General features: G+C 35.5%; 1 protein-coding gene across 5 annotated transcripts in view; it reads left to right on the top strand.

Annotated features, from left to right (window-relative positions):
• The window catches only part of SESTD1 (SEC14 and spectrin domain containing 1), a 142,980-nt gene extending 123,324 nt beyond the window's left edge, over positions 1-19,656 (top strand). For all 5 annotated transcript variants that reach the window (XM_004267380.4, XM_033423659.2, XM_033423660.2 and 2 more), the window contains 6 exons: positions 1,312-1,471; positions 4,662-4,743; positions 5,844-5,966; positions 6,735-6,926; positions 9,416-9,537; positions 12,299-19,656. In XM_004267380.4, the coding sequence (XP_004267428.1) occupies positions 1,312-1,471; positions 4,662-4,743; positions 5,844-5,966; positions 6,735-6,926; positions 9,416-9,537; positions 12,299-12,428 (809 nt within the window). In that variant the 3' untranslated portion in view covers positions 12,429-19,656. The remainder of the gene's footprint in view (positions 1-1,311; positions 1,472-4,661; positions 4,744-5,843; positions 5,967-6,734; positions 6,927-9,415; positions 9,538-12,298) is intronic.
• Positions 19,657-25,165: the final 5,509 nt, after the last annotated feature.

The raw sequence follows: 25,165 nt of genomic DNA, 5'->3' as shown, positions 1-25,165 counted from the left end.
TCCCCTTAAAGGGTGTAATTTATGCTACAGTGTTTATTTTTCATTGTTGGTCAGTCACCCTTCCTTCACAGGGCCTTTAGCCTTTCTTGTTTACGCAGCCGAATCTACAGGTGCTATGTCTTGCATATTCTATGAACAGTTATTTGTAGTGCATGCATAAACTGTAATTAGCTGTGAAATGTTCTGTGGTAAACCCTGTATGCCCCAAACTGTGTTTTATGCAATGATTTTTGTTGTTGCTATATCCTAACCTTGTGAAAAAATAGTTGGTTTGGTTCTGTGCATTTGTTTCTCCAAACTGGGAATACTGCCGAGGTTACATACTCTCCAAGGAGAGGATGGTCCAATTTCATTAAGCTAGTACCCTTACTTGACACCAAGGCTTTTTACATTTTACTACAGTAGGAAATACAGTGAATTTCCCTAAGACGTGACTGGGAGAGGTGGATAGTGGATGTGAAAATGGGAGGGGAGTTGTATTGAGTGGGACAGGAGGGCAAAGGAGAATGGAGGAGAGGAAAGCAGTAACTTAAGGCAGATATTTAGTGGGAAATGGTGACATGTGATTGAACCAATTTAATTAATTTTGAAAAGGACTTGAGGGAATGGGTTTGAAAAATCACGTTTGTATTGGCATTTTACTTGCTTACAGTCTTCGTTATTTTTAACAGATGATATGAGGAATACATGTTTAGTATTTAATATGCCAAATGAAATTTATTTCAAAATGTCACAAGTTTTCTTAAACCATATTTTTCTTTTAAAAATGCTAAAAGAATTCTGGTATATGTACCTAATTTAGAGTCTTGTAAACATATCCTAAGTGTTGCTTCTCGTTGGGTGTAAGCTGGACAGCGCCTATACTCAAAATGTTCAGTGTCCTTTTACAGTGAGAATACATTGCTTGAATGTTTTAATGTCTTGTAACTCATATATTTTTTGAACAGAATATTTGCCTTGTTCTCCTAAAAATTGGACTACATAAAAACAGAAAGGAAAAAATGGAAAATCTTATCAAAATAGAAATTCTCACACTTCCTATTTGCAGTTTTGAAAAGTAATTGTTATCTATGGAAATTCACCTTTTGGAAATTCTCTTTAGGGAGAATTTGAATGAGAGGGAGCTCCAGTTTGAGCCACATTTAAAGGGGTTTTATTGATCGAAATATTCAGAGGCCTCCATCCCAAAGTAGCTTAATGTACAAAGTTGTTATACTTGGAATCCAAGTACAGTATCTGCTGAGAGGATTTACTTAAGGGAGGGAAAGCTTCTCTGGTTTAAGAGATTAAATATAATAACTTTTGTTTTAGATGTAGGATTGCAAGGTTTGCGTGAAAAAGGTCAAGGTCTTCTGGATCAGATCTCCAATCAGGCATCCTGGGCCTATGGAAAGGATGTAACCATTGAAAATAAAGAAAATGTGGACCACATACAAGGAGTGATGGAAGATATGCAGCTTAGGAAACAAAGGCAAAGTTTGACTGTTCATGTTAATTTTTGCTAAGACAACCTAATATTAATTAAAATGAGAAGTGATGTAATTATATTTTCCATACAAAGTAAAAATTCTTACCTGTTATATAGTAGGCATGTAGTAGGTTTTTGGTGAATGTAGTGATTATTGTATATAATTGTACTAACAAATAATGGCAGTTTGTTCAATTAATGCGTACATTTTCCCTTTTTACTCAGTGGTAAAATTTTCGGTTCCACTCAAGTACATCACATTCCATATACCCAGTGTAGCCTATGACTCGTCTATCTTTTAAGAAAACTCTTTTTGGAGAATTTTGCTTTTCCATTTTCATTTAGTTTAGAGTTGCTATTAAATCTATCATTTACATTGATGTGTTTCTTCATCTAAACGTTTCAGAAATTTTCATGCATCCATTGTTCTCATATTTGCTGTAGAAGGATTAGACAGTAAACTCTGGGTAAGATGATTTTTAGTTTCCTTTGATGTAGAACTAGGAATTTAAAGGGTTCTTTGAAAACTCAGTTTGCAATAGCAATTGCAGAGTATTGCAAAGTAAAGGATTAAATTAACATATGCTAATATATATAGGCTAGCATGGTTGTGTGAAAGCTTTGTACACTTAGAAATTCTAAGGTCATCAACAAAAACCTCACAGAAACTCTTCCCTTACGTCACAGAGAAAATAGTCATTAGAAATTCCTTCTATCCTCATATCTGCAAACGTATCCATTTCATTATTTATTCTCATCACAAAGATGATATATGTCTGCTCTTATCAAAGCCGTGTGTCCCCATCATCTTCTCACTCCATCAATTCCCATTCTCTACTCTGATCCCTGCCTTTCATTTAAATGCTTAAATCTCTCCTATTAAAAAAAAATTAGACAATTACACACATGCATATACCTTCAACCCTTTGTCTTCTAGCCCTAGAATTCTCCTTCCTGACAGCTCTCATTGATGGTCTAATCTGCACTCATACTTCCTCACTGCCTCTAGTTACTTTTCATCCCTTCTCGGTCTCCCCTCTCCCCTCACCATTTCACTGGACATACTCTTACTGATGTCACAAGTGACTTTGTAATTGCCATGTGTAATAAATGCTTGATCTTGCTCAAAATCCAGGGAATACTTTTGGTCCTGACATTGCTTGACCACTTTGAATAGAATTAGGCACAAATGACTTTTTCTTTCTTCTTGAAACTTCCTGACGACCTTGTCTTCTTTGAAAACACCCTCATGAGTCTCCTCCTGGCACTCTGTTTCTTCTTGGTTCTCTTCACTGATTTCTTGTCCTCTAGCTAATTTCTCTGCTTTCAGGGTTTGTTCTGAGGCCAAATTCTCTTCTCACTCTACTACTTCAATGACTTTCTTTAATATTGACCATGATTGAGTAGTTATGACTCTGACCCAGACCCCTCTTCTGTATGTTAGACCCGTAGTTCCTCTTACTTACTGAATGTCTCCACCTGGATGACCCATACACTACTCAAAAAAACTAATATGGACAGATCAGAATCATTCTCCTCCAAAACTTGCTCTTCTCCTTTAGTTTCCTATCCAGGTTAAAAATACCATCAGCTACCAAACTTGGAATTTATCCCAAGGATTTATTAAAATCATTACTCTTCCTCATCCCTTACAGCCTAATCAGATGCCCAAGTTCTGCTGTCTCTGAATCATGAACACTTCATTCTACCTGATCTTGCTGGCCTGGCATTGCTCGTCTACGGTCTGTTGTGCAAGAGCACAATCTTTTGTAAAGCGCACATCTAATCCCCAACTTCCTTGTATAAACTCGTCTCAGTGACTTCCTATTTTCTCAGATGAAGTTCAGTCTCCTTGGAATAGTATAGGAGACCCTTCATAATCCAATCCTGCATAATCTTACCTCCTTTGATTTTTCTACAAAACCACACACTTGTTTTCACTTTCCTGAACGCATCATGCTATTTCATGCATCCATGACTTAGAATACGTCTTTCCTTGTTTTCTGCCGACTGGATTCCTACTTATTCTTTAAGACTCAGGGGTACTTATCCTTGGAAACCTTTTTAGATTTGTAAGGCAAGTTTGTTACTTGTTCCTCCCTATTCTCATACAGCTCCGCAGTAGTGTTTATCACATTGTTTATTTAAAAGTCCATCTCCCCAAATGAGACCATCTTAAAAGTAGCGACCATGTCTTATCCTTTTCAAGCACATTAGTCATACCTGACAATATTTGTTGAATATGTGTATGATATCATCTTCATCACTGAAGTGTCTTACATTGTCTTTTAGCTTCAAATTGTAAAAATACTTATCATGATTACTTCCCTTCAGTCCCTTGTAGAATTGTTTAACCAAGTTGCATTTTAACAATATGTTACGGGCTTTTGTTGAGGGCATCCTTATAAAAAATAGCCTTGTGACAATGACTTACCTATTGTTATCAAGTTTCCTTAAGAATATTAACTATAGTGGAGTCCAGTGCCTCATGGGTAGCTTGTTATTGGTATTTGGTACTGCAGTGAGTTTCCACCTTCCCATCTAAAGTTCATGGAATTGCATGGGAATGAAGGGAATCAAAATGAAGGGATCAGAGCTGAGCTAGATCAAGTCAGCTTAAAATTGTAATCTGTATATTATCCAGGCAGACCACAGTAAAATTTAAGAATACTCTGTGTTTCTCTCCACCCAGAGATGAACAGAATTTTTTTTCTTTCTTAAGAACATAGGTGGAGGTTTTTTTAAATTCAAAATTTAATATTACTCTGGGTAATGTATAATGTAATGAAAAGCTTTATTTATTGTTTTTATTCCCTTGGAGCATCATTCTCTAAACTAGTATTTTAGAAACTTTACATTTTTATCTTTGAAGGTTGTTTAATGCTAATTGGCAGTTGATATTGCTTCGGGTTTTAGTGTACTGCTGTGTTTGTGCTTTGCTTCAGTATTTTGCAGAATTCATACTATACTCAGAAGGGTTTGTGATTTAGTACCATTCAGGTATTTTAAGGTTTTGATATAACACAGATACAGATATCCTTAAAATTCTTACAAATCAATACAAAATAGTTACAGTCTCCATAGTGTAGAACTGAGTATTTTAGTATACTGTAAAACATGTGTGCCAGATGGTGGTGTTATACTAGTTATCAACAAAACTGAAATGTCCTAAATTTATGTTTGGATTTATTAGATGTGAAGACATGGTAGATGTGCGAAGATTAAAGATGCTTCAGATGGTGCAGTTGTTTAAATGTGAAGAAGATGCTGCCCAGGTAAAGATCAATCAGGCACATTATGCACTTGCCTTTTCTTAGAAGATTGATTTCACCTAACTATAAACAAAAGTGTACTTTTCATGGTCCTAAGCAAGTAAATTCATTAAGTCACATTCTAGTTTATCCTGTCAAAATAATAAAGTTTTGTATTCCCACTTACCTTACTGGTCTCATTTTTTTTTAATTTATTTTAATTAATTTATTTTTGGCTGTGTTGGGTCTTCGTTGCTGCACGCGGGCTTTCTCTAGTTGCGGCGAGTGGGGGCTACTCTTTGCTGTAGTGCACGGGTTTCTCACTATGGTGGCTTCTCTTGTTGTGGAGCACGGGCTCTAGGTGCGTGGGCTTCAGTAGTTGTGGCACACGGGCTTCAGTAGTTGTGGTGCGTGGGCTCTAGAGTGCAGGCTCAGTAGTTGTGGTGCATGGGCTTAGTTGCTCCGTGGCATGCGGGATCTTCCCGGACCAGGGCTCAAATCCGTGTCTTCTGCATTGGCAAGTGGATTCTTAACTACTGCACCACCAGGGAAGCCCTTACTGGTCTTATTTGACTTATCTTCTCAATGAAATGCTCTATTGAGCTAGCAATTGGGATTATGTATTATTTATTACTGTTGATTTGGTTGTCAGTTACACATCCCAGGATGAAGCCTGGTGTAGCTTATTGCTTTTTAACCCACAAGAAGGTTTTTCAGCTAGATAAACAATTTGCTATCTTTGTATAGTTAGCATCAAAGAACATGATTCCAGCTTGACATAGAAGAAACTTATGATTTTAAGTAGTAACATAAATCTATAATGAGATTCCAATAAGATTATATTACATAAACACATGATGTTCTATTAGTATAAATCATGCAATGTTAATTTTAAATGAGTGCTTCTCTTTAATAGGTCTTGTCTTTAGATTTTTAAAAATTTTGAGTGGGAGGAGAGGTCATTAATTCATGTAGCTTGGCATTGAATGAAATAAGCTATTAAGGTTATAACTAATGGATTAATTAATCACATGATAGTAATCTTTCTTTATATAAATATGATGTTTTGATATAAGACATAAAGAGTTATGAATCCAGCTTCACTGTTATTTATTTTCATTTAGGCAGTAGAATGGCTAAGTGAACTTCTGGATGCTCTTCTTAAGACCCACATCAGACTGGGTGATGATGCTCAGGAAACGAAAGTTCTACTGGAGAAGCATAGAAAATTTGTTGATGTTGCCCAGGTGCAGAACTGGTTATCTTCCTTTTCTACAAGCTATGTGTTTGCATAGCTTTCTGCATGATTGTAATGTAACTTAACCTTCCAAGTCCAAGAAGATTGGTTACGTTAATCCAGAAATATTACAGAACTAAGAAAATGTCAGCCGGTGAATCAAAACTAGCCTGCATAAACTTGAGAGGGTTTATGTTTTCCTGAATACAGGTTCTGTATGCTTCCTCTGATTTATGGTATATATTATGACATTTTTAGGCAGTAACTGTTCATTCACGAAAGTAAATCAGTAAATGACAAACCCTAGTTTCTGCATCTCACTAGTGTTAGCATAGCAACACAGATTTTTTTTTTTTGCATGTGAAAAGTATCTTAATTTATTTTCCCTAACTATTGAGTTCACATTGTAACAGTGTGGTTTCCTGTATGTAATATAAAGTGCCCATTTGCCACCCATTCGTTTTGATCAATGAGGGAGCAAACCTTTTTTGTGTGTGTGGGGTGGGGGGGTCATGGTTGAGCAGACCGAGGTGGGGAAAACAGAGTAAGAGAGGGAAGCCAGACAAAAAATCAACTTAATAAAAATTAACTGAAAGTATTGCTTCCCCTTTATCATTTATGCATGCAGACAACTTGTAGCAGTAAGTGCCAGTGGACTTACTCATTATTGATTTCTAGTAGTGTTGCTTAATTGTAATCTCAGTCCTCCTGCACACTTTCCCATCCCTCTTTTCAGAATTCTTTTATTATAATTTCATGTTGACTTTTTCTTTTTTAGAGCACTTATGACTATGGAAGACAGTTGCTACAGGCCACAGTTGTGCTGTGCCAGTCTTTGCGCTGCACCTCTCGATCATCTGGGGATACACTTCCTCGACTGAACAGAGTATGGAAACAATTTACAATAGCATCTGAAGAGAGGGTACATAGGCTGGAAATGGCTATTGCGTTTCACTCAAATGCTGAAAAGGTTCGCTTTTTTAAAAATGTAGTTTCAGTAGTGTTTGTACGTTTAAAATGTGTTAACCTTGTAATTTTGTTATTAGTCTGTTTTTTTAAAATTTTTATTAATTTCATTGTTTAAAGCTTGTTTAGATATAATGTATTGTCTTAGAAAGTTCAAATCAGATTCTTAGTAAGCCATACCAGTGCTAGAGTACTGTGGTTAGAGGAGTTGAAACTATCCAGTAGTCCTCTCTCAGCAGCACGTCTCTCTTCACCAGACCTGGTGCCCAGAATGTACTGTCTGTTCTTTCAGGTGTCATGACTCCCATCTGTTTCATTATGCCAGGAAAGGAAACTTTGCTTTGGCAACTACTACTAATTGTCATAAATTTTTTAAAAGGTCATTTGTGATTTTTATAATGTTTAGAGACTGTCCAGCTAAAATTATGAGAGTAAGGATAAAAATAACTTTTTTTTAATGTGTTGTCTTTAAAGATTCATTCTAGAATTTATTATTTAATGAATTCATTAGTCCCAGAAACCAAAAATGAAATATGCAGGCAAATTTTCAATAGAACCTTTTTCTCAACTGCACAGTGAAAATTTATAGCACCCAAGCCTTATATTTCCACTCCAAAGAGGAGTCTTACTAAGTAGTTAACTTTGTTTTGATCTCTTAACGATCACAGTTTATATGTAGGGAATGTTCAATACAATTTAAGATATGAGAAACCTAAGATGTAAATGTGATAGCCTTAGTCTGTGGAACAGAAGAGAAATTGCCAGGAACCTCAGGAATTAAGCAGTTTCTGTCTGTGTTATGCAGTACATTTGTTAGGAAATGTCCACAGTTAACTCTTTTTGAGCTGGTCACTGAACTCCACAGGTCAGTGTTTTAGTGTAAAATGGGCCTGGTGATGATGAATGAAAGTACATAAAATGGCTTGACTTGTTTATCTACTGATTGTTTTAATGAAAACTTTTTATTGAAATATAGTATTAACATAGAAAAGTGTACAGCTCAAATGTTCTGCTCACTGAATTTTCATAGAGTGAGCATGCCTGTGTAATCAGTGCACTATTCAAACAACAGAACGTTACCAGTACCCCAGAGGCTCTCCACCCTCTTTTAATCACCCTGCTTCTGCTGCCCATCCTGGGGTGACCACTGGCCTGATTTCTAACACCACTGATAACTTTTTAGGATCGTGCTTTAAAAATGTATCTGCAAGGACATTTTAAAACCTAGATCTCTTTAAGAAATTATGTAAGAATGAATATGGTTGAGACTTTTTTTCATAGAAAATTAATATTCTTATTTCTTCTGGTACATGGCCTTTATCATGCTTGTAATAAACTCTTTATTTTATTATGCCAACCTATGTAAAGCCTTTTGTTATCAGATGTTATTTTTCTTTTGAGTGTGTTGTATTTTATACCCTAAACATAAATATAACCACAACTATAAGCAACTTGTATAGCAAATGATAGTGATTGGGAAAATATTTAAATTTAATCTAGAATTTTACAATATGAAAATGTCCTTTATGAGTAATGCTGAAGTAAACATAATTGGATTAAGTAAACTATAATGCAAAAAAAGTTGTAAAAATAAATAGTTTCTTCTGCCCCAAATTTTGTAGGTTTTTTTCTTGGAGGTAATTTTTTAAAATTAGTATTATTATTTTAAATCTGGAGTGTATCTTAGACCCATAGAACATCTCAATTTGGGACTAGCCATACTTCAAAAGCTCACTAACCACATGTACTTAGTGGCTACTATGTGTGGGTCTGTACTTGTAGACTTAACTGTTACAAATCACAGCATTTTTTTTCTTTCTTTCCTTATTTTCTTTTGTACCATTTAAATTTAAATGGTAATAGTTAAGGAAAAATAATATGAAGGACTGTAGAACTTCCTATGTTTGAATTAAAACCTTAATCAATTTACATCTTTTTTTGTTGTTATTTTCGTTTTGTTTGTTTGCTTACATCATTTAACTCAGGTCAGTGGATCACTTTTTAAAATAAGTATAAAGTTTCTAGCTAGATAATCACATCAGTTATGTGTTTGTACTCTGAGTATATGTTGTTCTGTATTTATATTTTCTTTCATTTTTGAAGTCTGTAAGCTCTTTGAGGTCAAAATCTGTATCTCATTCATATCCCAAGCTGCTACATAAACATAAAGTAAGTTTTCAATAAATAGTTACTTAATGAATGAAAGAATACTACTTTTTAAGCACAGTTTGAGCTTAGATTCCAAATAGTAGTCTAGTATTATTTTTTTCTTGGAAATCACTATAAACCTCTTCATACTCCAGTTATATTATTAGTAGGGATTGTGTATTTCATTTTGTTTGAATTTCTTGAGCCAGCTTTGATCAATCTTCTATAATGGCATACACGAAGATGCTAAGAACAGAACAAAAACACCTTCAATCTACTAAACTTGCATGAACTTGATTCCTTTTCTGTGTCTCTTGATTGATGTTGCATTTTTATTTGTTGTAGATTTTGCAAGACTGTCCAGAAGAGCCTGAAGCTATTAATGATGAGGAGCAATTTGATGAAATTGAAGCAGTTGGGAAATCGCTTTTAGATAGACTAACTGTTCCTGTGGTTTATCCTGATGGGTATGGTGCATGTTCTTACAATTTGTGTTTTTATCAGTAAGGTCTTAAAGGGATATCAAGAGAAGAAAGTCTATTTCTTAAAAGTCCTGGTAAATTAGCTTTGGTTCACATTTTCAATTTCTACAAAAGGTTAGTTTAAAATGAAAAGAAATCCATACTGGGCTCTTAACAATAGTAGCAATTGGTACTTGCTGCTGTCAAATTTATTGCTCTTGATAGCTTGTTGTAGAATAAAGATCATCGACTAGGTTGACATCTTGGGTTCTTGCCTTGACTTTAGTGGTAAGGAGCTGGTGACTTTGGGCTTCATTCATGGAAGGGACGGGGAGGGAACTAATGTTTAGTAACTTAAAATATATACCAAGCCCCAAGTTAAACACTTCACCTTAATTACTTTTGACCAGGGCTAGAGCAGTATGATTATTTTGATTCACAAATGAAGAAACTAAAGCTCAGAAAGGTTAAGTAAGGTCCTCAGGATTTCACAGCTTCTAAGTGGAATTAGAATATAGTTTCAGGTCTGTCTAGCACCGGATCCATTCTCTTTTCACTGTGCTGTATGGAGTCCTAATTTCTTCATTTGTAAAATGATGGGGTCGTGATTCTCACATTCCTTTCCATTTCAAATAGTTGATCATAAAAATAAGAAATAGCCTCTTGAAAATAAACAGACCAGTAAATGAATCAGAAGGAGCTTTATCTACAAGGAGCTAGACCTTCTCAGTAAAAATAATTTAGAAGTAATCCAGAGGATGTTGAATTAAAACAATAGAGCGGGCTTCCCTGGTGGCGCAGTGGTTGAGAGTCCGCCTGCCGATGCAGGGGACACGGGTTCGTGCTCCGGTCCGGGAAGATCCCACATGCCGTGGAGCGGCTGGGCCCGTGAGCCATGGCCACTGAGCCTGCGCGTCCGGAGCCTGTGCTCCGCAATGGGAGAGGCGGCAACAGTGAGAGGCCTGCGTACCGCAAAAAAATAAAAAATAAAACAATAGAGAAACCAAACCATTGAATACAGGTATCCTTACATTGTAACAGAGTGTAATGGGTATGATTGTGGACTCTGGATCCAGATTTGTTGGGTTTAAATCTCAGCTCCGCCACTTATGAGCTATGACATCTTGGGCAAGCCACTTAACCTTTCTGTGCCTCAATTCCCTCATCTAAAAATAGGGATATATGGGGCTTCCCTGGTGGCGCAGTGGTTGAGAGTCTGCCTGCCGATGCAGCGGACACGGGTTCGTGCCCCAGTCCGGGAAGATCCACATGCCGCGAAGCGGCTGGGCCTGTGAGCCATGGCCGCTGAGCCTGCGCGTCCGGAGCCTGTGCTCCGCAATGGGAGAGGCCACAACAGTGAGAGGCCTGCGTACCGCAAAAAAATAAATAAATAAAAATAAAAATAGGGATATATTTTCCATACCTCCTCAGGTTACAAGAGCGAGGAAATTAAATGAGCTAAATGTATATAAACTACTTAAAACAATTGTGACACATGGTAAGTGGCACTACTACTGTGTCATGAACTTCAAATGATTATTTGGAATTGATATTGAGAAGATATAACTTTATGCCCAGGAACAAATACTATTCATAGTCTGTACTTAGATAATCTCTAGTCGTACCTAAACTTGAACAATCAGAAGTAGCTTAAAGTCATGTATATCTCCAATGTATAAAAGAGAATAAAATCTAAAAGTTTATAAATTCAGCTGGTAACAGTATTAGTGGGGTGCTTCTGGTTGTTCCATTCCAGGAACCCCCCCCTCCCCTCGCCAAAATCTCATTTCTGTGTTTCATAACCAGTTGTCATAAAGTCGGTCTCATTCTACTTAAGTCATCCTCGGAGCATCTACCCCTGGTATTTTTGCTTGGGCTTCTCCTCCTGTGTTCTACAAATAGTTCATGTGTCATTTTCATTTTTAAGATAAAAGAGTAAGTTAGGGCTGTATATTCTAATTTCACAACTTTAATATTTGCGATTATTATTTCATTCCCTTTTATATGATAATTTGTTTATGCTGTGTAAAGTTTGACAGTAAGCTTAGTCAGATTTATCTTCTGTAACATTCTCCTAGAACAATAAAAGAAATTAGGTGGTCTCTCTGGATTCACTGCTTGAAGACCTAGGTTCAAATTCTGTTTTTTCCACTGTGTTATCTTAGTCATTTAATTTTCCAGGTCTTAGTTTTCTGATCTAAAAAATGAGGAGCTTAACCAGATTATTTCCAAGAACTCGTAGAGCTCTAAAAGATTCTGTGACTCTGAATACTGTCTTTGCAGATAGGATAAAATTAAATAATTTACCTATTAATGTCCCAAATGATGGCTTAACATTAAACGGATATTTTACTTGGTAGCTATATTAGACAACTGGTGTCCGTAGCCCTTAGCACTGAAGTACACATACAAATTTTATATTTGTGTATGCTTATGGGCCCCAAGCTAAAAGTATAACATTTACAATGTTGCATTGTTTTGTTTATTTGTTGAATTGTTTGGTTTATTGAGATTATCATAAGTGTACATGATAGGACATTTATACTTCTAATAAATTTTTCTCAACATGTCTTAATATATATTATGCCATTTTAAAAAATGTTTCTCCTACCAAATTGCTACTCAGAGGTAAACAGTATGGTCTGCAAAAAGAACTAACACCATACCACGTAGGTAATTTTTATGGTAATTTTTGCTTCCTTTTGCATTCACTACAGTCAATGGATTTGTATTAATCTGACTGGGCTTTTTCTGTTTTGATTTTTAGAACTGAACAATATTTTGGGAGTCCAAGTGACATGGCTTCTACTGCAGAACACATCAGAGACAGGATGAAACTAGTTAGTCTCAAAAGGCAGCAGCTGAGACATCCCGAAATGATGACTACAGAGAGCTAATAGCTGCCTTCTTCCCGCAGATCTGCAGTTCATAATCCCGCATGTCGTTGGCATACTGCAGCATCAGCTACAATATGTTAAGATGCATTTCACAGCCAGGATAAGCCTCATTTCTTTCCATTACACGTTTCTCTCCATGTGTTAACATCTTGTAACTACCAAGGCAGAATTATTTAACATGCTTTGAGACCATAGACTCCAACTATCTTAAAAGAAGGAACTGTAAACATTGCACTGAAAACTTGCTTTAAAGCTTTACCTGACCTGTCAGTTTGTAGATTAATAACTGATAATAAGCTTTGAATGGTGCTAATAAGAGTTTAGGAATTCTCTCTATAAAAAATGGTTGCCCTTCCTCCCCGAGTGATGTAGTAAATTTAGACTATAGTTAAACTGTTATTAGTAGACAGTGGTGTCCTCAAAATTTTACTTTGTAATTCTCCTTCAAAATTGATTATTTTTATTGTGTCAGTATGAAGAAAACCTTCAGATTTTTGATATATCATATTCATTAAAAACATTTTCCTATTTGTATTGATAATGTATAAAAGTTGTTTGTGCTTAATAAAAGGCTTCTTTTAAACATTTTATTTAATTTGGTGGTTATATCTATTTCCAAACATGAGTGCCTTATTTAAAAGGGCATTCTTAGCATTGTGAGGATGGTTTAGTATTTGTTTTTTCATGTTGGTTGCATGTATTTTAGCCAGGAAATTTATATGTAAGCATGTGTATATAATAAATAAGCATGTTTTATCATGAAAAATTATTGTGAAGAACAATTTAGATCTTTAAGAACTTATGAATAATGGAATACTATTTCTCATTTTTCTCTTCTTCAACTTGAAAAATGTTATCCAAATTATTAACTACCCTGAAGATATTTTGTTTCTGGGGGAGGAGGGCTGGGGAAGAAGGCCTACATAGTTACTTAAGTGTAATCCTTTATATCAGAGTAATCTTTCAGGAACTAAAATAGCAATTGTTAATAAAATTAAATTTCTCAAGATAGACTAGAAGCAAGATTCTGAAGTGGTATAATAACAAAAATTGTACAACTCTTTTAGAAATAAAATTTATAAAATGTTAGTGCTTTTAAGTTTATATTAAGTTTAAATGGTAAAAACATAATTTTTTGTTAATTTTTATTTCAGAAAATGTTTTTGAGAAAGATTAAAAACAATTTGTAGTCTGTGATCAATACAAAATTATGCAAAGAATTGTATGCTGGTTCCTTTCATTGTCTACAGAAATGCTTGTGTATCTTCTAATGCAAAAAGCTCCCTCTGAGCCTGCTGGTTTCTCCAGCCTTCTTCACTGCCAGACTTCTTGGAGAAATCCATATCCATTGACCTGCACCCTCATCACTCACTGCTCAGCACCTTGCAGTCTGGTTTTACACAGACCAGCAATGCAGTGGTTCTCAATGGGCTCCCAGTTACCGAACTGAATGACTTTTTTTTCTCAGTCTGCATCCCTTATCCTTCTTTGCCTCCGCAGCATTTATACCATTGAGCAACCTTTCCTAGACAGTGTCTTCTCCCTTGAAGATGTTATCCTCTGCTGTAACTGAGTCCAGTCACATAAGTCTTACTTAAAATGCATCTACTAAAATGTGCTCTCTCTGATTCTGTCTTCAGAATGCTTCTGGAAGTATCTCATCCTTAGGGTTTCTATTTTATCCCAGTGTCCTGGGTTACATATCTGGTCCAAAAGTCTAAGCTTGTACTTTCAGCTACCTAGTTGACATTCCAACCTAGGTGAAGTTATTTATCATATTTTCCACCTTTCACCTCTTGGAGTAATTTTGGTAAAAGATGCAGCCTTTTTTTAATAGACATGCCAGAAAATCTGGGGCCACATTCAGCTGTTCCCTCTCATGCTGCCACTGCTCTGAGAACATCCAGGAAGGTTTTTCTATATTCGATAATCCTCAGTCTTTTAGGGCTTAACTTTTGTGAGTGTAAATGTTTGTGATTCTTCATTTCAGTCTTCATGATGGTGCTAACCACGCGCTACAGTTGTTTATGTCTGTACCTGCTACATTATAAGCTCTTTTGAGGGAAGGAATCTTTTGGGCCTGACTTCTCCTGTTCCCAGCCTTTTGCTCATGCATAATAGTTTCTCAGTTCCCCTGTATGTGAATGGTCTGTTGTAGGCATTAGTAATAATCCCTCTTGTATTGTAGTCTGAAGTATGTTTTAAACAGATTTCCTAAAGTTAGGACTGACTTATGACTGAATCTATTCATCAGGAAGTCATTTGGTATTTTAAATACTGGCTAATTTAGATACTTAGTTGTATTCAATATCTATTTCTCTTACTGAATTTCACAGAATTGGAATGTTTTTATTAAGACTTTGCCAGAAGGGAATTTGACTGTAAGTAAAGAGACTCTTTAGTTCTACCATCAACTCGCCTACTGATTGTCAAATGAGTTAATTTTATATGCCTTAAGCTATCCTGTCTACAGCAAGAGTGAAATAAGGCACATCTGGAAATATTTGTAATTTGAGTAGTTCAAATGAAGATGAATATGTTTTTATCACATAATAAATATTGTTGCTTTTCATTTGTAACTGTGCTGCTACTTTCTATTTGTATATCCGTATACACATAGACAGTTATGAATGAAAACCCAACAGTGCCCTAGTGTGATTTTTTTCATAAGGTCATAGTTCACTTGGAATACCTGTGAAGGAAGTGACTGCAATCTGTTTGAAATGACAAGTTCTTTGTACATCATAAATTAACATTAGCCCCGCAGATATAATGGAGAAAGAACCATCATTTCTAATTGGTATATGCTGCAACTTTCCACATTACTTTAGCTCATCTCAGGGAATTACTGAAATGTTAATTGGGCCAGCTTTATTTTGTTTTGTTTTTTTCCTTTTGACTTCATGTCATGTATTTGTTCCCGTGTAAGCTCCATATCTAAGGACAGTTTTGGCCTCTGTTCTTCACACAAGTCTAACCCGGCAGAGTTATGATATGTGAAGATGATAACTTCATTTCAGATGAAATTGACTTTATTCCCAGTCCTCATTGTTGGTGACCTTGTTCTACTCTTGTAGCTCATTGGTCATGTTGATGAAACTGCTCAGCCTGCCAACTAAGATATCAGTGGCAGTTCTAGGCTTCCTTGCTGTGTAGAAGGTTGGATATTTCTCTCACTTCACAGGCCTTTAAATTGGCCAGTGCTCCAAAGTGTTACCTAGTATTAACGTGTTTGTCGTTTGTTTCATTACCCTGTCAGTTCATGTGTGGGATGTGCTATTTAGTGTATTATTATTATAGTTAGTGCATTCTCCTTAATGTGAACGTGACAGTTACTTTTCTGATGGTGCTGAGTAAATCATACATAAACCCACTGTAACAAATGTCATGATTGATTGTGAACCTGTCTCACTGTACCATCTGCATTTGGAGAAAGAATTCAGGATTTTCTACTACACTGTAAGTTCTCTGCCAGAGAGATTGGAAATTACTGTGTACTTTTCCCGTCCTCACAGGACCGTAATAAAATACTGAGGTTACTAAAAACCAAGCATACTATAATTGCTAAAGTCCTCCCCATCTTGAGCCTATTGAAAACGGTAGAGGAAATTAACATCGGTAAATATCATCAATGACAAGAGTTCTATGATTGGGATGTCTTTGCTTAAACCTTGAAAAATTCTCTAGGATTACGAAGATGGGCTGGAACATAGCTGACCAGTTAACCTAATTAGCAAACTTAACCAGTGTTAACTTTCAGTTCTAAAAATAAAAAGCTCCAGATGGGAGTGGAAAATACGCTCTTGGTATGTAGGGCAATGAATACCTTGATGAGGCAAAATGAAGCACAGATAAAACACCTGACATTATTTGACTTTAGTGTGTGCTACAGAAAATCTAGTTTTAGCTAAGATACATGAATAGTGGCAAGAATAGTAGAGGAAAGATCATAAAGGCTAAAATAAGAACTATAGTGAATATAATGCAAAGAGTTTGGAGTTTAAATACCTGACTTCAAAGTCTGGCTTTGTCATTTACTGATCTTGGTAAAAAATCACTAAATTTCTCTGGATCTGTAAAATAGAGAAATCATATCAAATAATTTTAAGAATGAAGTACAATCATGTTAAAAAAGTATTGAAAGCCAAAATGTCTTTCAAAGTGGAAGGTATTATCTTTTCAGAATAGAAAATGGAGCATTCTTTAATCTTGCTCTTGTCACAGGTGGAAGCATGGGGTCTTGGGGGAAAGGGAACCTTGTCTGCTCACCTCCCAATGCTCCGTTTCCCTCCATTCTATACACTGAAAATGCCAAGGGTGGGGTCAACGAGCTTGGCAGTAAATAGCAAGCCTTTTAAATCTGACAAATTAACTGTTTTATGACAGGATGATAGGCCAGCCAGATGGAGGACAAATGAGGAGTATCATCTACTTTGAGGTTGACAGAACATGACACAGTTCCATCAATAAGTAAGAAAGTAAGTAAAAATCATACTTAGGATCTTAGTGAGTCAGCACGAACCTATAGAAACAAGAGCATGAATCTGGCCACCGTTAGTGCTGTTATGGTTAGAGAAGAGTAATCCTGGTAAACTTGGGTAGTGATAATAACAGAAAAAGACTGGTCCTGTAATAGAGGCTGATAGAACTAAGGGTGCTCCATGAAATAGCATAAACAAGGGGGAATGTTTTAAGACTGAAAAGCGTCCTAGATATGATGCTGAATAACACGACCGTAATATTTTAAAGCAGACGAGAACATGTCAAAACTAGTCCGTGTGCTTCAAGAAAAAGCAGAGCCTGTACTAGAACATGAAGAACTTAAGAGATCACAGGAAAGCCACAACCATGACTACGTAGTGTGAAAGCAGTAAGTAAAATTTTAAAAGAATCAAGATTATTTTTGTTAGAAAACTCTTAGGAGGCAATACACATAATACCCATGTATCATGATACAGGAATTCTTAGCAAATAACTAAAAATAGTTACCAGCTTTAGGTATTACGAGCAGCGTTGTTACGGATCCAAGGCATGTAGAAAACTGTTTCTGTCAAAAGGCTAAATTCTGAAGCCATTCTTGGTGAATCTCAAGGTGCCACTTTAGAAGTATTTACAAGTCAAATGCCATCTCTTTAGGGTGTCCCTAAATGTGTTGCTCCCTGAAGAGACAGGTGGACGGTTCAGATGTCCTTCCATTCAGAAAAAGAGACCTGTTCACTATGATCAAGCCTCACATCACGTTTCGGTTCTACACATCTCTTCTATTACTGTTACCCTGGTTGTTTTAGAAGTCAGTAAAAATGTCTATGCTTGGTTTTTCCCTTAATGTTTTTTCATCTTAACTCTTATGTTAGTCTACACAGCCAAGAAACTTGCTCAGAATATACTATCAATATATGTATTATTTTTATTAAGGTATGAGGAGATCGAAGTATCACTTTGACAATTATCAGTCAGCATAGATTTGAAAACTGGTTGCTCACCTCACACTCAGGAATATCCTTTCACAAACTCTTAAGTTTCTAAGTTGACACTGTTTGGATGAATTTGATGGTTATGTTGCTGTGAGATCAATGATGAAATTCTCAGCAACATTATTTGGCAAGCATTGCACCCTGGATTTTTTCCCCCAACGTTTTATTATAAAATTTTTCAAACATAAAAAGGTTAAAATTTTACAGTGTACTCACCACCCAGATGCTAGTTAGCATTATGCTTTATCACATACCTATCCATCTATCAATTCATCAATCCAGATTATTTTTGATGCATTTTAAATTTCAGAAATCTACACACTTCCTACTAAATACTTTAGCATACCTATCATTAACTAGAATTCAGTGTTTGCTTACATTTTTACTTTTATGTAAAATTAGCATACAGTGAAATGCATAAATCTTAAGTGTGTATCTGCTGGATTTCGGCAAATGCATACGGTGCTATCAAGATATAAAATGTTACCAGAAAATTCCCATATGGCCATTCCAGTCAGTCCTTGTTCCCCCCGCCCCCTGTCCCCACAAGCATCCTCTTCTTTATTCTACTGTAAATCAGATTTGTGCATTCTAGATCTTTGTATAAGTAGAGTCACACAGCATGTACTCTTAGAAGCCTTCTTCATTTACTATGTTTTGGAGATTTATCCATGTGGTTGAGTGTATCAATAGTTCGTTCCTTTTTTATTGCTGAGAAGTATTCCATTCTATGACTATATTACAGTTTATTTATTCACGTCCCTATTTATAAATACTTGGGCAGTTTCCAGTATTGGCAATTATGAATGAAGCTGCTATGACTATTCTTAACGAAAGTCTTACGTGAACATAATCTTTCATTTCTCTTGAATACCTAGGATTAGAATTTCTGTGTCACAGGGTAGTTTTAAAAGAAACTGCCATACCTTTTTTCATTGTGGTTGTGCTGTGTCCTGGATTTTCACCATATTTTGAATGTGTAGAAAGGTGTAAACTATTTTTATGACCCATATTTGAAGTATTAGAAGTGGGTTTGGGATAGAAATGGCATTCTTCACGGTTGGCAGTTGGTGTTGAGGGAAGCAAATGCCTGTCTGCCTGAAACAGCTCCCCAAATGGTTCCTATCCCTGGAATTTTAGAATTAATTTAATTCCTTGAAAGATTAAAGTACTTACCCAAGCATGGTGATATATTAACTAGAAGAAACAGCATTAGTTTATGTTACTAACTTTTGCCACCCGTTTTCAGTAGGTAAAATAAGACTGATAACTGAAAAGATTCTGTTCAATGGCGGTAGTAAAGAACATGTACTACTAGTCATTCCCAGGTACAGCAGTGTGAGAGAGAACCATCTGGACAGGAAAATCCCCCAAATGGTGGTCAAGAAACCAGAAAACGGGGTGGGGAGAATTCTACCTCACAGTTGTGCATAGGGGATAGCTATGTTTTTGCAGGACATTTTAGCCTTTACAAATCATATTTTCAATATTGTCTTTTTATTCTGTACCACCCAGCTATAGTTATTTCACACCCCAGTGACTTTTATCCCCTTTGTCTTACCCTTCCTGCCTGTTCTGTTACATATAGTGGTTACCTGTATAAGGCTATAAAATTATAATCATATGTATGTTTCCAATGCTTGTGTTCAAAGATATTTATGTATGATTCATCCAGTCTTTCCTATTTGATTTTTAAGGGTTGGAATATTTGGCTTCTACTGTAAATCCTTATAATGTTCCACACACATTGTAAATGTAATAAAAATGTTAAAAACTATAATTCATGGCAACAGATTTTGATATGTATTTCTTCGTATGTTATCACTTTGGACAATAAATTTGGTTTCTGTTAATAAAGATTGTTCATCCCATCTAGGGAGAATTAAGTCATACTGGTCTGTATAACATAATCTGATGAATTCTGCATTTCTGAATCTATTCAAATTAGTTTTTTAACTTTAAATTTTTTCTAGCAATATTCTCTGAAATCTTTGATTAAAACAAAAATGTAACTCTTTTATTCTGAAATAATCTGGAGTCTTAGAAGACAGAGGCTAAGCACACTTTCCCTTGTGCTTCTCCTTCCCTTGTCAATAGCCCCCATCCTACCTTCCCACAGGCTTAGCACAGAAACTCAGGGCTTTCTCTAAGTCCTACTTTGTCAGAAGTTGTTAGGTTCTCATCACAGTAGGTAGTAGTTAAATTTGTTCCTACCAAGAAGTCCTTTTTTTTTTTTTTTAATTTTTATCTTTGGCTATGTTGGGTCTTAGTTGCGGCGCACGGGCTCTTCACTGCAGCTCACGGGCTTCTCTCTACTTGTGGCATCCTGGTTTTCTCTAGTTGTGGTGCGCAGGCTCCAGGGCACGTGGGCTCTGTAGTTTGCAGCAAGCAGGCTCTCTAGTTGAGGTGTGCGAGCTCAGTAGTTGTGCCGTGCAGGCTTAGTTACCCTGGGGCATGTGGGATCTTAGTTCCCTGACCAGGGATCGAGCCCACGTTCCCTGCATTGGAAGGCGGATTCTTTGCCACTGGACCACCAGGGAAGTCCCTCAAGAAGTCCATTTTTAAGACTGAAAAGGCGAATGTGTATTTGGGGCTGGGGAATGCATATTAGAACAAAGTTAGCTGTATTTTAAAATAACACAATTAATCATATTATGCTATACATAGTAGCAGCTCCAGAATGGCTACCAGGAGTTTAGAGTTGCCAGAATTTGGAAGTTGGCATGCCTTATACCTTGTCCAATTAAGTTAGGTACATTTGAGTGACAGTTCAACATACAAGCAAAATACGTGTATGAAAAAGAATGTACCTTTATTATTAATATTTTCATTTTACTAGCTATAGTATCCACCCACATCTCTAGATTTCCCATTAGACACATGTATCCACAAAGTTGTTCCACCTTCTGCATAAAATCTACCCAAAAGTATTCTCATAAGCATAAACTCTTATGTGAAAGTTAAAATAAACACAAAAAATACCCAGTTTTTGCCAGGACCAAGAGGAAGAGAATTACAGTGACAGGAAGAAGTCAAAAAAGTATCTAAAAAACAACAGGTGGAAAAACTGGAAAAGAAGTGAACAATAAGGATAAAAGTTAGTTTGTAACCATGATTAAATAAAATGTAATGGTTAGTAAATCATACTCCCTTATTAAATAGCCTTGCACTGCACCAAACTGTAACTTAGCTGTCTTTGGAATTTTAACTTCCACTTAAAGAGTCTAATCTTGAAAAGATTTAATTATAAATATGTTTATAAGAATAAAAAATTGCAAACAGTCCAAAGGTTTGAATAAGCTTATTCTGTAAGGTTAAAGTATTATGTTGTTACAGAAGTATGTTTTTTGAAATTGGTAAAAGTCTATTGAAAAGAAAGATATTTATGGTATATTATTGGGTGAAAACATACAGGTTCCAAAACTATAGAAATATTATTCCATTTTAAAAATAAAAATAACTTTTTAGAACTTGAATAAGTTATCTTTGAGGTGTGGAATTAATAGGTCATCATAATTTTCTTACGTTTGTTACTTTCTGATTTTTTTTGTTAAAATGGGTATTTTTAAAGAGCTTCTAAATATTAAATGCCTAGCAAGTATTAGTAAGTATATTCTGAAATATCTGTTGAAACAAAGGTGAAGTAGGAAAAAAAATATGAAAATCTGGGGGGATAGAATTTTAAAACTGAATATACCTTTTTTATTTTCACAATGCTACAAAAAGTAAATCTCATTGAAGTCTTAATATCTCAGATATGTAGAAGATAACATCATGGGTTTAAATACCTTGAGAAAACAATGTGCGTTTAAATCTGCTTACATCCCTCTCTTCAGGTCTATTTCAAACAAATTATTTTGTATCGGACAAAGATCCATTTTAAGAATGGATAAGCAAAGAAAATACTCTGAAGATTTCAATGATAACTCTGTTGCTGCAGGTTGATGCTAATGAAGCCATGCCTGTATTGGAAGGGTCAAGTACCTCAATCCCAGGATGATGCGTTCCTCCAAATCCCTGAAGATAAGTAATATTGCCAGTGTCTATCCTTAGTCAAAATAAAGTCTGGGAGGGAACGTGAAAGAGTCAGCAGCAACCTTTGACTTTCCTTTCTTTCTAATCTGTTTTATTCTTGTATCTAGAACACTCTCAGAATAGGACTATTTGCTCTACCCACTTGTCTACACAGTTGAATCTTCGGGGAAGTCCTGCAGTGATGACAGGACCAGGCTTTCCTAGAGTATTCTTTTAGAACTGGGGACATATTTTCCTACCAAAACGATTAAAATTCAATTGGTCTTCTTCAGCTACATTGTGGATTAAGTAAATTACTCTGTTGGATGACCTAGAGACTTAGTATTAATATTATTGTATGTTGCAATTTATGAACAACTGACCTACCAGTAGATTTTTAGAACATATCTCATTCATTAGTTGGAAACTGAGTGATGATTGTGGTCAACTGTCCCTTTTTGCTTTATTCTTTAAAATTCTGTTTAAATATAAGAATAAAGTGTAGTTATTGTTTTTAAAAAGTACCCTAGGAAATAGAGAAAAATATTAAAAATTAAAAATTGCCCATAATTTGTCAATGCAGAAAATATAGTTTATATTTGATGCATTTCCTTTGTATTTTACCTAACAATATTATACAATTATTCAACTTTATTTTCTGCTTTTTACAGTCATTGTAACATAAAAATTTCCCTTTATTAATTTTTTTCCAGTGCAAGTCAATAGCTGTGTAATAGTCAATGATAAGTAGATACCATAATTTAACTATTATTACTGTTAAGCAAAACATTTTAGTTCATTCCTTCTTTTTCTTTCTTTCTTTCTTAATGCTTTGATAAGTAATGCTGCAGTCAACATTCTTGTATTTAACTGTTATTGCGTCTATCCTTGAGATTGATTTCTTAAAGTGGAAGTATTGGATTGGAATGTATCCATATTTTAGGACTTTTGATAGCTATGATTAAATTGCTTTCCAGAAGCAAATTTATGGTTCCCATCAAAAGCTAGCATGCCCATTTCATGGCACTCCTTCCATCACGAAGTGTTATTTATTAAAAGTCTTTGCAAATTTTTGAAAAAAGCATTTTATTTACATTTCTTTAACTGCCAGTGAGGCTGAAAATAATTTAATAATTTGGTATTATTTATTGTGTTTCCCCTTGATGATTTGCTGGTTATTATTTTTGTGTACTTTTCCTCTGGAGTCTTAGCCTTTTTTCTTATTTGTTTGTAGAAGTTTTTTAATAATCCTTTATCATACTTGGAGCAGTATTGTTCCTAGTTTGTCATTTTTTTTTAATCTTCATGAATTTTGGTGATGTTAGTGTGTTTATTTTTATGGTGAAATCTATTAACCAATCTTCTTTTTGATTTCTTACATTGCCTTAAAGCTTAAGTCCTGCTCCTTCAGCTTAAATTTTGTTCCTCTTGTACAGTTTTAATTTTTCACTTTTAAATACAAAAGAATTGGCACATTATATGAGATAATGATCTAATATGATAGATTTTTCCGAACATCAAATGTTATCAACATTACTTATTGAATAATCTATCTCTCCCATTAATTTCTGATACTCCCTTGAAAATAAGTTCTTAAGTTTCCTGGCCTGCTTCTGGGCTTGCTGTTCTGTCTACTGATTGGTGTAGCTATTCTTTTGCCAGTACCACACTGCTTTTAGGACTGCTTTCAAAACAAAACAGAAATCAAAATTTCTTTTTAATAGCATAACATAGAAGCAGCTCTTTTGTACTGAAAGAATTTTTTTGTGTAGCATAAGTAAATGAAGAAAAAAATCCCTGGATGAGTATAGGTGTCAGCAGATTTAAAGGAATGAAGAGAAAAGGTTATATGCTTAAAGATGATTAAGACAAAAGATGAAGGGAAGTGAAGAAGCAGTAGCTGTAGATTGTATTACTTGAATGGGCACAGTATACAGCATGGAGAGAGAGAACAAGATTGGTATACAGAATGCAGAGAAGAAAAAGTATAAGAGAGAAGTACAAAACAACCAGAAAATAGTGAAAATGGAAGGGTAGGAGAAAATGGAGAAACAACATGAAGTTTTGCAAGAAGAGGAGAATAATTGTAGTATTACAGTATAAATATATAAAGTATATTTATAGTAGAATATTTCCATATAAAGTGTAAAGCACACACATAACAAGGCCCAACCCATGGGGTAAATAAAGATGTACAAGAATAGCATGTTGTATCAACATTAATGACAGATGAAATAGACTGAAACAAGAACCCAGGTCCCCAGACTAGCAAACCACAACCAATTCTCTCTTGTGGTCAGATTGATGGTAAAAAGAATTTGCAAGTGTAGCGCTTACCTGGAAATTATTAATATACAGTTGACCCTTGAACAATATGCATGTTAGGGGCACCAACCCTCTGCTGCAGTTGAAAATCCTCATATAATTTTACAGTCAGCCCTCCATATGTACAGTTCCACATCTGTGGATTCAACCAAGTGCTGACTTTGTAATACTGTAGTACATATTTATTGAAAAAAAATTCACATGTAAGTGGACTCATGTAGTTCAAACCCATGTTGTTTATGGGTTAGCTGTATAATTTTTCAATTTGTAAGTTTGCTTTGGAGTTATACAAGCTTTGGCTCTACAGTCTAGAGCCAGTGGTTAATAGTCTTGTTTTTGGTGTTGGGTTGACATGAGTTAAGCCATATTAACCTCATAATCTTGGATAAGTTATTTAATGTATCTAGGTCAGTTTCCCTAATAAAATGAGATTAACAATAGGAAATACCTGAAAGTGTTTCTCTGGTAATTATATGAAATCATAAACTCTTTCATAAGAGGTTAGCTGGCACATGAGCAGTGCCCTATATTGAAATTTTTTTCTGTGAGCTTCCTAGACTGCAAATTCCTTGAGGGCAAAGACCCCATGGGTCTCCTTCCCATTGTTTTGCTGGTGCCTAAATCAATGCCTGGAACATCAGAAGTGCTTTGTTGAAAAAATAAATGAATATTTGCATGGAATCTAATATGCCATCAAGTTTTTGTTGTGTTTTGTTTTTAACCCATTTGACCATTTTACAGGGCTTTTCTCTAAGGGATACAAGTGTGATGATAGGGGAGAGAGAGAGGACAAGACCACAGGTTTGCGTTCTGAGGGTCTACTCTCTGAATGTAAAAATGCCATCTTTTCTTGTCAAGAGACTCCTCTCAATGCAGCTTCATCTAAAAGGAGCCATAGTTTAAGTCAGCATCAACTAACACGTT

The sequence above is a fragment of the Orcinus orca genome, chromosome 7, assembly GCF_937001465.1.
Source record: "Orcinus orca chromosome 7, mOrcOrc1.1, whole genome shotgun sequence".
NCBI classification, from domain to species: domain Eukaryota; kingdom Metazoa; phylum Chordata; class Mammalia; order Artiodactyla; family Delphinidae; genus Orcinus; species Orcinus orca.
The sequence above is the reverse complement of the archived record's forward strand: the minus strand, read 5'-3'. Positions and strand labels throughout refer to the sequence as shown.